Source organism: Phragmites australis, chromosome 23 (genome assembly GCF_958298935.1).
Source record: "Phragmites australis chromosome 23, lpPhrAust1.1, whole genome shotgun sequence".
NCBI lineage: Eukaryota > Viridiplantae > Streptophyta > Magnoliopsida > Poales > Poaceae > Phragmites > Phragmites australis.
In genome coordinates, this window is record NC_084943.1 from 3,911,854 (window position 1) to 3,928,551 (window position 16,698).

Genomic DNA, 16,698 nt, shown 5'->3' on the forward strand with positions numbered 1-16,698 from the left:
AACAATGACATGACAATATATGTCTCGTTGCGCAGGCTTTAGACAAGAAGTGACAACACCAGACAGCTTTTACCACACAATAAATGACAACACAGGTACCAATAAATATGGAATCTCTGTCCATCATCAATGACACAACTTTCCCATTCTTCAAGATGGAATCCAATGCTCCTGCCACCCTTTGAGCCCTTCCACACACTCCTTTCTTCAAGAGCGAATCCAATGCTCCTACCTTCCCCAACTATAAATAGTCGAACCTCCATACGTTGATGCACCACTTATTTCTCAGATCTCTCAAGTGCAATATCTTTCTCAGCTCCACCAAGCCCACCAAAGAAACATCGGGGGATTTTCATCTCTCAAGGTATCGAACCACCGATGTGCTTTTGTGGTGACCGCTGCAAGCTCCGCGAATCGCAGGACATCTCATACACCTATGGACCGCGCTTCTTCATGTGTGCTAACTACGAATATGACAAGCCTTAACATGGAACATATGAGTATCCACCGGTATAGCAACAAATATCAGCCACATCTTTGCCGATTTTGCACCCTGTTTTACTAACCGCTCATCTTATTCTATTTGTTCAGTCCCTTACACCGCTCTATGATTTTATTCAATGGCTCAACAATGAGCAAAATGAGGAACAGAAGCAGTGGGTCGACATGAACATGAGATGGAGAAGGGAAGCTTACGCACGTCGGGAGTACGAGCAGCAGCAAGAGGAACTTCGCCTAAAGCGAGAGGAAGAAGAGCGCATGAGGAAGGAGGCGTATGGCCATACCGTAGCTCAGGCTCGGGAGGCTGAGAGGGTAAAGAAGCGGGAAAGAGCCCGCCGTGTTAAGGTGGCAGGTCCCGATGTCCTCCGAAAGTGAAAATATCCTAGATGCACTCAGTAGATAGTATCTAATGTAACCCGACATATTTTCACTCTCTAAGACATATTATGATAAGGAGCGGCGTACTAATAAGTAGGTCTTAGTGCGAACCGTACATGTCATCTTCTTTTCCTCGTCGTGGTTACAGTCTCATGTAATGTTTTTCACCGTATGTTTAATATTATGTTTGTCGCCGTTCGCAACCTCATACCCACGTAATATGCTGCGCGTGCTTCATATATACAATTTGTTCACAAATACTGATTTTTTATTCTCCGACAATTACATAACCTACTACAAATTCTCGCTTCCTTAGTATATCGTTTTCACTCCTCTTCAATCTTGTTAATTCCGAATTTTGTAAATTCCCTATTTTAATTTTTGATGAAAAACACAATATTTTGTAATTTTCGGCAAAAAAATGCCATTACTGTTCATTCAGAGCGGTTAGGCTGCTAACCGCCCTCCTAGGTCCTACCCGCTTTCTGAGAGGGCGGTTAGCACCTTTGTCGCCCCCTAAGAGGGTGGGTGGCCTAACCGCCCCTCAGAGGGCTGCAGCTCTCTCAGTCGTCTAGTTTTACAATTTTTTTCACGATGAATCTATTTATTTAAATTTTTAATAAAAAAATATAAAAATAAAAAAACTCCCAAAATCGCAGCCCGCGCGGACGACCACCACCGGCGGAGGCGGAGTAGCAGCAGCAGTGGATGGCGCCGCTCGTGCCGACGTCGCAGCCATGGGTGGAGAAATAGTAAGCCCGCACCCCTCCCCCTCTCTCCCCCCAAATTATTCCCCGGAATTTGGAACGAAGCCCCCGTGGTTCGCTCTAATCACGCCTCTTCGTCCTGCACGCGCAGCCGACCGAGGCAGGTGAAGGATGTGGCGCACCAGGAGGAGGTGATCCGGGTGCTCACCAACACCCTTCAGACCGCCGACGTGAGCGCTAAACCCTAACCCTTTCTTCCCGTACAAGTTCCTCTTTTTATTCGTGGAAACCCCTAGGAGATTTTTCTTATTCGCTGCTTGGTCCCTTGCAGCTGCCGCACATGCTGTTCTACGGCCCGCCTGGCACCGGGAAGACTACCACCGCACTTGCCATTGCCCACCAGCTCTACGGGTAATACCCTCTTGCTGAATTTTTTGTTTCTGTCTTTTTGGTTTTGTTGGGCTAGTTTGAGTAGTGTACTCAGTAATATTGGAAGGTGTGATAGTTTGCAAGTGCTATTGTAATGGAACATTGAGAGCATTAACTAGGCATGATGATTGTTGCATTTTGCTATGATTGATGTTTGACGTTAATTTCTGATTATGCTCTGCAATGCCAGTAACATTGTTTTAGGATGAGCAAGAGAAAACAGCAACAAATGTAGAAATCCCTAATGTAGTACTGTGTTGTACTGTTGTGTCCATTCTAAGGTTCCGTGGAGATTCTTTTCATGAAAATTGTTGAATTTTTTGCAATATCCTGTGCAAGCAACTCTATGTATGGGGCCTAGAAATGCTTTTGTAGAGAGTTGGGCATTTTCATAAGTATGGATCAAGGACCATCAAGATGTGTCAATATTGATTCATTTGCGAAAGATTGCAATATCTGTTTTGTAGAATCTTAAGAATTGGACGAATGTTTTGAAATTGTAAACAATTGACTTGAGGTCACGGTTATTTCCTAGAAATGCCAATATTTATTAGCACATATGATGCGTTGGTGTGGACTGTGGACCAATGAGTTGAATGATGCGTGATCAAAATTTTGATTCCTGAAGTTCTAGCATCTTTCACAGCCTGTGGGTAATTAACATTTGATGAATTATAAACTACATGCTTGATGATTAGAATCAGTTGCAATGTATTCAGTAGATCTTATCTTATTTTCACTGCTTGGACCAACAGGGGCTGTCAGTTCTAGTGGGGAAGAAAAAATACAAATGCATTCATAAAACAGCAAAGTTTGATGCAATAACAGATGAAATTTTATGCCAATTATATATGTCTAAAACAGTCATTTAGGAGGAAATCCAGTTAATACAAAAGTAGCAAAGTTGCATTTATTTTCAACTCACAATGATCACTGATCTGGTTGAGAATGCTGTCAGCCAATTTAGCTTCCCCTCTTATCAATTATATGCATGTGGTGGTCACTTTCCCAAATTCTTTCATTAAAGTTCAGTAATCATGACCACTAAATAAGGAAATTGCATTAGAAGATGTTTTGTTTTGAACAAACCTATGCAAAACTGCTCTCAGTAGGTCTAGGTGCTCACAATTTTCTGGTCTTCTTTGGATAATGCAGTCCAGAACTGTACAAGTCAAGAGTTTTAGAGCTTAATGCTAGTGATGATCGTGGAATTAATGTGGTGAGGACAAAAATCAAGGACTTTGCTGCTGTCGCTGTTGGTTCTGCACGAAAAGCGTAAGCTCATCAAAATTATTAAGCTTTTCAATTTGCATCTGACAGTAATATTCTTGATTAGTCTTCTTTCTGTGGTGGACTTCAGGGGTTATCCCTGCCCACCATACAAGATCATTATTCTCGATGAAGCCGATTCGATGACAGAAGATGCCCAGGTATATTGCCACATGCAATACTTTTCTATCCTTAATGCTTTAAAACTCATACAAATGTTAATATGGGTTGTTGATATTTTGTATCCATCTGTAGAATGCTTTGAGGCGTACTATGGAGACTTACTCCAAAGTTACTAGATTCTTTTTTATATGCAATTATATTAGCAGGTATTTTATCAACTTGATTTTATTATTCCCTGTTGTACATGTATTGAATTTATGCAGTTCATGATCCTAATGTGCAATATAGGATAATAGAGCCACTTGCATCCAGATGTGCAAAGTTTAGGTTCAAGCCTCTTTCAGAAGAAGTGATGAGCAGCCGCATTTTGCATATATGCAATGAAGAAGGCCTCAATCTTGATGCTCAGGTACCCATAACGAGCTCACTTCCTCATATTTATCTAAATCAGGCCCAGTTTTGAATTCTTAATGGGGCAGCAGATGTATATCTACATCATGCATATTGTCTGGTCAATTGTTTTGAGGATTGTTTACTTATGTAGAAATGCTTTTGAATTTTCAAATTAGGCATTGTCCACACTAAGTGCCATTTCTCAAGGTGATCTTCGCCGTGCTATAACCTATCTTCAGGTCTGATGGTTTTCTGAGTTTTCTCATGAGTGTTAAGCTCTGGTCAAATTATCTTAGTTTCATATGCTTTTGTTGTGTTGCAGAGTGCAGCGTGCTTATTTGGATCTTCTATTTCTTCCAGTGACTTGATCAGTGTTTCTGGGGTACGCCTCCACTCACTTTTCTTTCCCTTTTTGGCTAAGTGACTAACTTATCTCGTCACATATTATTAATTTGCTACTTCCTGTATTATGTGATGTTGAAATGTACGATTCCTATTTTGGCTAGTAACATTATCTTTGCTTGGTGCTTGGGGTTATACAGGTTTGCTCTTGATTGATGTTGTTCCCCTGAACTTAGTAAAGTGGATCTTGCTCCAGCCTTCATTGATGTTGCACAGAGAGTGATCAAATTGTTTAGTCACAAAGGAAATATATTATTGTGCTTTTTCTTGGAAAGTTATCTTATATCATGATAAAAAAAATCTATGGATATATCATGATATTAAAAAAAATTGACCATGGGGAGAAGATGTCTCCCTGGCTTTGTCTTAAGAGAGGGGAGTACCAAACCCTTTAGAGAGGTACTCACACGACCTGCGAGCACCTGGGTTCGAGCCCAGATGGGCGGCTCCTCAAATGGAGGCTCTACCAACCGAGCTATTGCTTGGTTCTCAGATATATCATGATATAAAAAAAATTGAATGGATATGTTGTCGAGACCGGTTTAAGGGACAATCAATCTCATTATGTGCTGAGCCCGAAAATCAATCTCAACACATAGCGTCTTCATTGATGATAATTATTACAATATTTGTACCTTAATCGAATAAAATGTCTTACACAAATGATCTCAAATGGTCAAAGAACCAAATAAACTACAGCGGAATCTAAACGAACTATAAATACTCTAATCCTTTACGACTCTTCCACATGCATGATCGACGTAGAAAGCGTCTTAGAATGATCCATCTTTAGCATACTCAATACCTTCTCCAACTGAGTGTTTGGTGATAGCAAGAGTGAGCACATGTTGTACTCTACAAGTTGTGAAGGAAATATTATGCATATGAAGGCTTTGATAAGAATATGGCTAAATGGCTCTTTTTGCATAAACCGACATTTAAGTAAATCATTTGAAAAACAATACTAATTAAGTAGCAACTATAAATAGTAAACCACCTCGAGATTCCAATCATCTTGACTTCACACTTCAACCAAAGTTCTATCCACTATGGTTGAACACCTCAATCATAGCTCCTACTGCTATGATTAACAATACCTCAACCATGATTCTCACCATCACAGCTGACCAAACTAACTAAAACATCAAGTTCTAATCATGGTAAGTTTTCTATGCCACTCTTAATCGTAAGCACGGTCGATTAACTAGTTTTACACTCTACAGAGGTTATACATGTTACCCGTAAGATATTTCTTCTTGTTTGTCGAACACCCATTGGCCAACTGGCCAACAAGAAACTCTTGCACACTTTCGAGGTGTGCGTTAGGAATTCACTGCAAATCCTTTACAATGTCCCTCTCAGCATGCCTACCCGCTAAGATTTTATTGTCGTGTGCATACACCTCAACAATGAAAGCCCCTTCTTATGCCTTTTGGATCCCAAGACATCTCATCCATTCCCCATTCATCTGTCTGGTTCACACTATGCTGAGAGTAAAGCAAATTAATCGGCTAGGTCCGTCCTATACCAGGCTTGTGGTTGCACTGTAAACACAAAAAGATCAGCTTACGAATTTGTCCTTGGATTTAAGCAAGACTACCGCATTTTCAACCGTAGATCCCGTACCGGTCTCCTCATACCACATGCTCAAATCTCTATGCAAGACTCTTTTATTTTCTTTGGAGAAGTTCTCTTGGTTTTGAGAATTTGGGTTGTTACATATATCATGATAAATTTTCTATGCAAGTAATTGGTGATCTGAACTTGCTTGAGACTAAGACTCTTTGTCGTCGTTGTTGTAAGTAATTGGTGATCTGAACAAACAGTTGGAAACTGTTTATTTTCTTGGGATACCAAACTCTTTCATTCGTCATATTGGCCCTTCTGTGTCAGGTCATCCCTGAAGATGTTGTGAAGTCACTGCTTGCAGCTTGCAAATCTGGTGAATTTGATGCGGCAAACAAGGAAGTTAGCAACATAATTGCAGATGGGTATCCAGTTTCACAGCTGATATCACAGGTCAATTATTTCTTCTTATCTAGTGCCATACTCTAGTTCTGGTAGTCCTGTTTATCTTATCAGTACCGCTCACTAAAGTTCTTATTCAGTTTCTAGATGTGATTGTCAGCGCGGATGATATTCCAGATTTGCAAAAGGCAAGAATATGTATAAAGCTTGGGGAGACTGATAAGGTTTGTCTGATTGAAATTATAGTATTATAGTAATTCCGTATTTCATTCATTTTTCTTCTGTTAGCATCAGTTGTCTTTGTTTAAAGGAAAACTAAAAGATTGGAGGAATTTTGGATAGTAGGTCTTGATGGAGGACAACTAAGCTTCCGCTTAATTTTTGGATACTAGTTCAGCAATAACTTAATGTTATCACGTTGGTATTTTAGAGTTCCATTTTTCCCTACATTAAGAATCCAATTTCATATCCATTCATGTGTAAAATAGTGAGACATCCAAAGTATTTGTCTTCCCATTCCTTGTCTCATCGTCTTTCTCCTCGTGGGGAATTCACAGTGCTTGACCGATGGGGCGGATGAGTATTTACAGCTTTTGGATGTCGCCAGCGAAACTATCCGTGCTCTTTTCAACATGTCACAAGCGTTGGTCTTCTAAGAGAAGTTCATGAAGAGGAACAGTGGCGATGATGACTGATGAACTATCTAATCTTGCTGCTAAGATGTTGCAGAAGGCTAACCTTTCTCGCCATCATGTTCTTCCGTTTTCTGTAGCTTTGTGATGGTTATGTACCAACTGAATTGCACCTTTCAACGTGATATCTTGTGCATTATATTTCCTTTCTCTTTTCCTCTGTTGATGTCGTGATGGCAAGCAGCAGCCTAGGATTGGCCTTCCGGTTTTCAGAGAACTCCAGACTCTAGCGCACCAGGTTGAGGCGTTCTCTTGTGAGCGGGCATCGTGGTCACAGTTTGTTTGGTCTCTCGAAACTTGCAACGGCACAGATCTATACTTTATACAGCAATGCTACAAGCAGTGTGATGCATGACGGTAGTCGTGCCTTGAGCTTCACATGACAATACGATATTAACTAGCTAGTGAAGAAGCTATTGAATGTTTGCAAGAAATCCCTATATATATAGCTAATTAGCAGAAGAAGAAACTGAAGAAACCGTTTATACATGATTGTAGAGTTACGTACACAAACATGGAGGTGGCGAGGTCCGCCGAGTCCATGCTGCTACTATTCACCTTCTAGATTTTCCTCCCCTAGGTCTTCATCTTCAGCTACCTTGTGTTTCTAGTATAATCGGTGGCGGTCCTAAAATGACTATATATTACATGGATGTTAGTAATTGTTAGAATTTTTCTTGTAAAAAAGTAATTGTTAGAATTTTAGGATTATATTATGTATTTTCACTTAATAGATCATTCGTACTCATCTAGCTCTTTTCTTACTACCGCATTCCACCGTCTTAAAATATAATTAGCTTCGTATAACTTAAATGCACAATATAACTTAGTTATCAAATAATTTTTTATCTATATACATCTATTGTTAAAATATTAGACCTGTCGCTTATTATGCCGCCACATTTCACGATTTCTTTCCCTTTCATCATCGCCACGCCCAAACCTATTTGTTCCGCTGGCTACCATCGACTGGGGATTTGAATTTGAAGTTTGAACCCAACCATACTCAAAAAATTTCAAACCGAGAAGAGCCCAAAATTCGAACAAGCTGAAAAGCCTCCGCGATCGGCTCCCCTCGCACGTGCCTCCGGACCAACCGCCGTGGTCCCCTCACTCGCGGGCACGCTCTCCGGGTTCCCACCACCTCCGCCTCTTCCGCCGCCGACGATGCCGCGCAAGGCCTCCTCCAGCGCAGGTAAGCGCCCCTTACGACGCCCACCCCTCGCACCTCGCAATTCCCGCACCCAGAAAACCCTAACTTCCTCCCACTCCCACTCCCAGATGCGCGGTCCAATTGGCGGAAGCGGAAGCGCACCGCCAATCCCTCCCCGTCGAAGCAGCCGGCCGACCACTCCGACGACTCCGACTCCGCCGCAGCCACGAACGGCTTCGGCGGCGGCGACGACGACGCGCCCCACGCCGCTTCCGCCAACGGGGGCGGAGGAACCCTAGCAGCTGCCGCCGCCGGCGATGACGACACCGTGCTCGACCTCCGCGAGGCGGAGGTGTTCTCCTCCGCCGAGCCCGTCTCCGGCTTCCCCGCCGCAGTCCGACGCGCCGTCGGCCGGCCCCACCCCTCGGTGCTTGCTGTCGTCGCGGCGGAGCGCGCCGCGGCCGGTGCCAGTGGTGCTCCGTCCACCCCAGCTCCGTCGCCCGCGCTCGAGAACATTTCTCACGGGCAGCTCCAGGTGCGCTCGGCCATGCTGCCAGACCACCCGTCCCTGTCCGACGACCCTGACAAGCCGTCCACCTATGTCTGCACCCCACATCCGCTCATGGAGGGCCGTGGCGTGCCCAAGCAGTTCTACGGCAAACTACACATCGTGCCAAGGCACTCAGGTTTCTTCCTCGCACTGAAAACCCTTGTCAGTGAGCTTCCCTATAAAACAGACTGTTAATATAAATTGGTGACGCGTATATGTTGATTTGCGACTGTAGATTGGTTCATACCGACGACGGTGCACAGGTTGGAGAGGCAGGTGGTGCCACAATACTTCTCAGGGAAGTCCCAAGGGCACACACCAGAGAAGTACATGATGTTAAGGAATAAAGTGATTGCGAAGTATTTGGAGCGACCTGAGAAGCGACTTGTGTTTGCCGAGTGCCAGGGGCTTGTCACAAGCACGGCTGAATTGTATGACCTGAGTAGGATACTTAGGTTCTTGGAAAGTTGGGGGATCATTAATTACCTAGCAGCCGGGTCTGCGCACCGGGGCCTGAGGATGGCAGCATCGCTAATCAAGGAGGAGACAACAGGGGAACTGCAGCTGGTATCTGCACCAATGAAATCGATTGATGGTTTGATTTTGTTTGACCGGCCAAAATGCAGTATCCGGGCTGAGGATATAGCTTCTGTGGTGTCAACTTCATCTGCTCCAGTGGTGGCAAATGGTGATGCTGCTGCAGATTTGGATGAGAAGATCTGGGAGCACTTATCAGAGAGTTCTTGTAGTTTCTGCTCAAAACCTTTGACCGACTTGCACTACGAATCACAAAAGGAGGTGCGCACAAGTACAACTACTACTTAAATATTTTTCATTCATCATATTTAGTGACACCCGTGACATCCTTAGGGTTGTTGATTTCACAATCTCATCACATTCATAATCCCATAGTGCTTGACTGCATTCATCGTTTCTTTTGTAGAATGATGTTATGTTATTGATTATCTTACATTCAAATATATCATTGGTTTACTAAATGGTTGACTATGTTAGAAGCAACTGATTAAGAAAATGATATTCTATGCTTGTGGATATATTCAATTTTGCTTTTATTTGATTATGACCTTTCTAAAAGATTACATTCAAATGCGAACCATTACGCAAGATTGACTATGATGTTCCAATGAAATAGAGACCGTCGTTTAATTCCTAAGCTGAAGTAGTTATCTCAGTGTGCTTTTTTGTCTGAGGAATTTGAAGGCTGAAAATTTTGGATCTTATGCTTCGGTGTCTGTGTACAGTAATGGTGTTTGATCTTTTAAACTTGTGATTTCAAGTACTAAAAGTGGAGATTAGCATGGTGATTTGGTTAAAAATGTTTTCTGGAGATGTAACCCTATGCAAACTGCCAACAAATATGCTAATGTGATAATTATTAACTTCATGTTAATCCAGTATAAATCACATTTTGGTATCAGAACATGGATTAGCTTACATTAAAAATCTTTGCCCCTACGAAATGTGCACCTTTGTTTGCTATCAAATTTTTTCTACTGTCAGCAGTCGGCAAATTAAATTAATAAGGGCACCTTCAAATACTTCCCCCATTTTATAATACTTGTCCAGCTTATTGGGGTGCATCGTTTCAAAATAGTTGTCCATTTCAAATAAAGGTGCACATTTATAACCTGCTCTCAATGAATCATTTGCTTTTGTTAACAAGTAATCTGAATTTATTAAGTATTTGATGTCAGTGCATTATATGTTTCATGATCATTTGACCTGTACATATTTTTAGTTTTGATGCGTCATATTTTAAGAGTGATATGCATATTCAGTCATTTTCTGTTCAGGTGGATGTTCATCGATGTCTTTTTTTTTCTAGCACTTTAGCAGTATATTTTGCTTTCTTTTGCAAACTCACTCTCGTTATCGAAGAAGAATGTAAATGAATTAACAAGCTGTCTTATTTTAACTCATTGAGCAGGCAAACATTTTTCTTTGTTCAGATTGCTTCCACAATGCAAGATTTGTTCCTGGGCACTCAAGCTTAGATTTTCAGAGAATGGATGGGACAAAAGATGGATCAGACACTGATGGGGACAGATGGACTGATCAGGAAACTTTACTGTTGTTGGAGGGCATAGAGAAGTTCAATGATAACTGGAATCATATTGCGGAGCATGTTGGAACAAAGTCAAAGGCACAATGTATTCATCATTTTATTCGTCTTCCTGTGGAAGATGGTTGGTTAGAGAACATTGAAGTGCCAGAAGCATCCCTTCCATTCAGAATGCAAAGCAATGGATTTTTGCATTCAGATTCCAATGGTAGTACTTCAGGTATGTTTGCTATTTGTTCAACCAGCAAACTTCTCATTTTTGTTACACTTCAGTTTTCAATGTTGCAAAATGTATTAGCCGCCTCCATTTCTGACTGATGATTTGTTCTCTTAGGTTGCTTTCCTCAAAGTAGCCAACCTAGAAACCAGATTCCATTCATTAATTCTGCTAATCCAGTCATGTCACTGGTGAGTCACCGTGCACTATTTGTTGGACCTGTTGGTTATAAAGTTATTACACTTCTCTATTCAATTTTGGGTGCCGAAATGTCTAGCTTTTACAGTTGTATTATTTTCACTGGTCTTTTTTATGGCCTTTAGTGATGTTCATACATCTGCACTACAAATTCTAGATTTCCTTGACTGAAATGTTTCTGAATCAACCCCGTACTATCTGGAAGACAAATCATTTGTGAATTTTGATTCATTGACTTGTAGTTGCCAACCATGATGCTGGAGCTGCTAATCCATATTTCTATGCTATATTACTTTAGATCTTTCTTGATGCGTGATTAGATAGCTTGTTGCAGTTCGTTTGATTGATCAAACATTAAAAGCTGTTAAAATACATAGAATTCTGGGTGGAAAGCAGTACCCTATTAGCACTAATCTTTTGTTACCACACATTGCTCTTTGCTGTTGATTGGCTGCTCGAAGTCTCGAACTCACAAACACCTGATTGAGGGCACTGGTGGTATAATCATATGGTCCATTCCACTATTCCAGCGTTAGTTGGAAATCCATGTGCGTACACTTGATAGGGAAATATCTAGAGCATAATCATATTTTAGTGGTAAGATGGTAACTCCGAACACAACATGAGCCATTGGGTGGGAATTGGAAGCATCGTATTTAGGTGAACAAGAGGAGCAAATATGTCGACAAGTTTGTGAATAAATCCTCACAAACTGAGGGGCACAGTGGGATTCCAGCGCATCTAGTTTTGTGTCTTTGTTTTATATGTGTTCAATGGTCAATCTGTTGTAGAGATCTATTTATATGTCTGGCCTTACTATTCAGAGATGTTTCGCAGGTTGCATTTTTGGCCTCTAAAGTAGGACCAAGAGTTGCAGCATCCTGTGCAAGTGCAGCATTATCTGTTTTGACAAGAGATGATTCCAGGTGAGCCACCTATGCTGCATAAGGGATTTGAGTGACGTGAGTAATGAACATTTGACTCTGACATGCCATGTTGGTTTTATAACTGGAATGCAATAATTCAAATTTGGATTTTTTTTTATTAACTTTGGATATTGGTTCTTGATTTATTTTGCTTTTTTGGGTCTCACATTACTGGAGCTATCTTTTAACATGATCTTTTCCATTCTATTAAGGATGTGTTCAGAAGGCATTGATGCTATAGGTCATGCTGCTCATCGTAACTACGGTAACTGCTTTGTTCCCCAAATTTGGAATTCTCTCCTGATGATTTACGGTAAATGCTTTGTTTTACTATCTTATTGTGCAGAGATTATTGTAAAACACAATCAATCTTCTTCTGAAACAGAACCCTCATCATCCATCTCTCATGAAGCTGTCAAAAACGCTGCAATGTGTGGCTTGTCAGCAGCAGCAACAAAGAGTAAACTTTTTGCAGATCAGGAGGAGCGTGAAATTCAGAGATTAGCTGCCACCATCATAAATCATCAGGTTTGTTGCAATACAAAAGTTATGGGTGCTGCAATTTTGTTATTTTGGTGTTAGACCATCATGTTTTTGTGGTATAGTTTTGCATTTACTGTGCACTGCTGCTGTGTCAGTTCGTGCATACTTATGACTTAAAGAAATCCTGATTTTGAAGTAAGGTAGCTGTAGCTCTGGAACAACCTTTTGTAACTTGTTGATAGAATAAATCTCAAGCATCACTGACATGATTTCTTGGCCTTTTCTTTTGATATGGTGCTTCAAAGAGTATACTTGCGTTTTAAAGAAAACATTGACCAAACTGAGGAAAGAGAAGATGCTTTGAGCATGAAAGAGCCACTGGAGAAAACACAAGTTTCTATTGGGCAAGGTTTGGCATTTGCCTAATTGGAGCTCAGTTCTTGAAGAATATTACTGATTATTGGTAGTTTTGTAGTTCGAAGGAAAAAAATTGTCCTTCTGTAATATTTTAGATAACTCAGCAAAAACCTTATAACTCACGATTAAAACCGTCTTTTATTAAAAGCCAGGAGGACCCAACCAAGCACAAATGGGTTTTGGTTTTGAAACCTCAACTGCCCTGGAACTTATATTGATCAGCTGAATCAATAATCGTTCACAAACCTTCCCTAAATTTGTTTAGGCCTTTGAAACACTTCCTTTAATATTTACCTTTCTGAAATTTATACTTGTAATGCTGGATAAAAAGCAAGATACAACGTGCTTGGTAATATTTAATGTTGCTTTCATTATTCTCACTCTTATCATTTGCCACAACACTCATTTACAGTTAAAGAGATTGGAGTTGAAGTTGAAGCAGTTTGCTGAGGTTGAGACCATGCTCTTGAAGGAAAGCGAGCGGCTTGAGGGGATGAGGCAGCAGCTGGCAGCTCAGCGTGCCCGGATGTTGTCAGCTCGGTTTGCTTCCACAGGAGGCACTCTACCGGGAGGCAGCAGTACCATGGCTTCAAATCCAATGAACCAGGTCACCAGCCCTAGACCACCGTTAATGCCAAGCTCAATGCCACAGTCCAGCATGCCGGCATTGTACACCAATAACATGCAGGGGCACCCCCAGATGGCCCTGCTGCAGCAGCAGCGGCAACAGATGCTCTCGTTCGGGCCTCGCTTGCCGCTCTCAGCAATCCATCCTGGCTCATCCTCGTCGGCGCCCAACATCATGTTCAACCCTGGGATGCCCAATCCGGCAAGTCCTAATCACCATCCCTTGTTGAGACCACCCTCAGGGAACAATTCGAATGTAGGTTAGTGAGACGAGATTCTTTTTTTTGTGTGTGTGTCTTAGACTCCTGGGATGTAGCCCTGATTCGCGATCATTGACCATTGCAATTCAATTTCACAATCACGTATAGAGGTAGTTGGTACCAGCAATAGGTTTTCCATTCTCTCTCTCTTCAAGAGTTTGATAAGATTGATATTGCCAGGAGCTAGGTGGTGCATAGAGGTTATTTCATCCTGATTAAAGTAATTATTACTGCTCCTAATCGCTCTTAGAAAATTACGGAGATTGAATCCAAGTGCATTCTTTATCTGGACTTGTACGGTGCAAGTGGTTTATATTCAGAATCGTGGTCTGCCCGACTCTGTAATCCACCAAACCTATGAAGTCACATTATAACTTGGCCAACAGCACAGGATGTTGTTGCCGTATTTGCAACTTGTGTTTGCGGCTTGCGACCTTGTCCAGCTAGTAGGGATAAAAAGATATAGATGGATATAGCTTATCCTTCATCTTATTTTATATTTTTTTAAGTTGGGTACAAATAATATCGAATAATTATTTCTTTATTATGTATTTTTTTTTCTCGGAGTCAGAGTAAATAGTGTCGCAAGCTTTCAGTTAGTCGAATAGATAAAAAAATTGCATATCATTTGTACCCACACATAACATATTAAACAGTATAAGAGTGCAATTAAAATGAGTACAAAGAGAGTTATTGTTGAGATGTAAAAATAAGAATATTTAGTATTATCTGTTTACGGATGTGTGATAATTTACATATATATTATTATATTTTTAAGTGAAATTATAATATGTTTTCTTATAACACCTAACATTCAAGTATTTCAGACGATACCAATTATCTTTTATCCTATCTTATTTTTGTCTTAGATTTGAAGTTAGATAATACTGAATAGTATTAGACATGTATATCAGTCATTTCATATTTACTTTGTAAATCTTCGATGAACGAGCGGAAAATATCTTTTTTCACCCTACAGCCTAGTCCCGGGTGCGCATCGGTGGAGCACACCTGTATCGTGCTAGGGCAGAGATAATACAAGGGCAAAGAGACCAATAACAACACGTACCAAATTGCGAAGGCAGAAGCAGATCAAAATATGGTGAAATACTACTTTCACTTGAAACCTTCTCAACGCATGATGACACTACCATCAATGTCGGCAAGGCTAGGCTTTCCGACATGCTGAGGTCCAAAGGACTCGTAATAATATTTAATAGAAAGAGGCCTCCAAAACTTTGACAAAGCAAAATTAAACTAGTGGCGCAAGACTTAGACCCCGTTTATTTTTCAGTGGATTACTACAGTCTGAATTTTGTGGAGAAGCTTCTTCTCATTAGATTATATATTGTAGAATTTCGTAGTACAATTGGATTAGTATATTGTGAGAATAAATTTTTAGATTATGATTATTTATTTTTTATTTTTGCTTTTGAAGCTAAAATCCACTCAAAAAAAAAAAACAAATATAACCTTAGAATCCGAGGAAGACTACCAAACTGTTTTCTCCTCAGCCCCACAACTTCAGCTGTCTAGAGCGGGCACGCCAGGGTGGTGCTTCTGAGTGTCGTTCCGTTCTGGATTTACTCTACAGGGCGGCTCAGGGCAACCTTCTCTCCTTTGGTTGTGCAGACAGGCGCAGTGAGCTGTAGCTTGGCAAGACCATTCTTGACAGCAGCCACGCGGGCGCCTGTGGGCATAGATCCTGGTTAAGCATCAGGATCTCACCCTTGGTGAGCTTGGACACCTTCCCCACTTTCCCTGTACCTTTCGTCCTCACACCCAACAACCTCCGGAGGAGAAAGAATTTGATCTGCAAAGCAAGGTCCAAGGATGTATGTGAGTAACAGCTGTTTCTGTCCATCTATAAACCTCAAGGAACATAGATTTTACAAACCTCAGGCTCCACATAAACATCAGGTAGTGAGCCAACTTCACCGAGAACCTGGCCAACCAGCCTATCAGCACGTGTCCAAGTTAGATCTCCATGGTTGTTCCCACACCAATAAGCTTTCCTGGGACAGCAAATTGGAGTTCATTCTGCTCAGCATAAAGCGAGACGATCCTTGAGTAGATTGGGGTATAGGAGGCTAAGACGGTTCCGCTTGGAACATCATTGTTGGTATATGTGACGAAAATATATTCCTTGCAATCTTATAGCAAAGTATTGAAAAATAAAAAAGTGCTAAAGTTCTTTTTTAAAAACCCTCATTATGTATTGCCATATTATGGCAATATTGATTACTCCCTGTCATGTTCCGAACCCGTAACCATGTCTTAAGCATAATCATACATCATAAGCATCATATTTACTTTTGAGCAAATTTATTTTTGAGTACTAGATCGTCTCGTTTTGAGTTAATAGGTAGAGGAAAATAAAATTGGAAGAGAAGGAAATATTTTTCAATTGAAATGGGCTTATTTTTCTAGCAAATGGGACCCACATGAGTTAGCCAACCACCCCCTCTCCTTAATGGGTAGCTCTCCCTCACTCCCACGCTCTCTCCCTCTCCCACCCGAGCAATCAAGCTGCTGCTCCCCCCTCCTCTCTCGAGCTGACTCTCTTTCTTCCTCGAATTCCTCCTTCGAGAAATAAAATCGAGGTATATATGTGGTACCCATACGATCATTAGCTTCTAAGCTTCTCATCCATCCAATTGTTTTGAGCATGCCCGAAGGATTTGAGTCGTTTTTGACCTTTTTTGGTGTTCTTGGTTGAAGCAATAAGGAGCAATGGCATTCTTCCTCTTCCCCGAGCTTTTCCTCCTTACCCTGATGGTAACCAACCTCGACAAAGGACCTTGGGTAAGTCCCCTAGAATTCCATGGCGAGAATGCGCATTCTGGTTGGTTGAATCCGAGTTTTAGAGCTTCGGTTGTGAAGTTGCGAAGCGCCTCGAGTTCTTGAGGCTTTGGAGCCAAA

General features: G+C 41.3%; 2 protein-coding genes across 5 annotated transcripts; both read left to right on the forward strand.

The window, feature by feature from the left end:
• Nucleotides 1–1,516: 1,516 nt before the first annotated feature.
• On the forward strand, nucleotides 1,517–7,016 carry LOC133906763 (replication factor C subunit 2-like). Its single transcript, XM_062348762.1, has 12 exons — nucleotides 1,517–1,631; nucleotides 1,738–1,816; nucleotides 1,918–1,997; nucleotides 3,171–3,290; nucleotides 3,376–3,445; nucleotides 3,540–3,613; nucleotides 3,696–3,816; nucleotides 3,977–4,039; nucleotides 4,123–4,182; nucleotides 6,096–6,221; nucleotides 6,311–6,394; nucleotides 6,728–7,016. Exons 1-12 carry the CDS (start codon nucleotides 1,588–1,590, stop codon nucleotides 6,824–6,826), a joined length of 1,020 nt encoding a protein of 339 aa, XP_062204746.1. The 5' UTR covers nucleotides 1,517–1,587; the 3' UTR covers nucleotides 6,827–7,016.
• Nucleotides 7,017–7,801: 785 nt separating this feature from the next.
• LOC133906242 (SWI/SNF complex subunit SWI3C homolog) lies at nucleotides 7,802–14,061 on the forward strand. 4 transcript variants are annotated; one of them, XR_009907750.1, is made up of 9 exons: nucleotides 7,802–8,057; nucleotides 8,144–8,701; nucleotides 8,801–9,363; nucleotides 10,514–10,868; nucleotides 10,983–11,056; nucleotides 11,901–11,989; nucleotides 12,202–12,517; nucleotides 12,778–12,881; nucleotides 13,302–13,435. XR_009907750.1 is itself a non-coding variant. In XM_062348082.1 (9 exons), exons 1-9 carry the CDS (start codon nucleotides 8,030–8,032, stop codon nucleotides 13,779–13,781), a joined length of 2,382 nt encoding a protein of 793 aa, XP_062204066.1. In that variant the 5' UTR covers nucleotides 7,812–8,029; the 3' UTR covers nucleotides 13,782–14,061. The 4 variants fall into 4 exon arrangements, 3 of the variants coding, with proteins under 3 accessions (XP_062204065.1, XP_062204066.1, XP_062204067.1); XM_062348082.1 differs by lacking the exon at nucleotides 12,778–12,881 and having other exon boundaries at nucleotides 7,812–8,057; nucleotides 12,202–12,254; nucleotides 12,336–12,517; nucleotides 13,302–14,061; XM_062348083.1 differs by lacking the exon at nucleotides 12,778–12,881 and having other exon boundaries at nucleotides 7,817–8,057; nucleotides 12,202–12,254; nucleotides 12,375–12,517; nucleotides 13,302–14,061.
• Nucleotides 14,062–16,698: the final 2,637 nt, after the last annotated feature.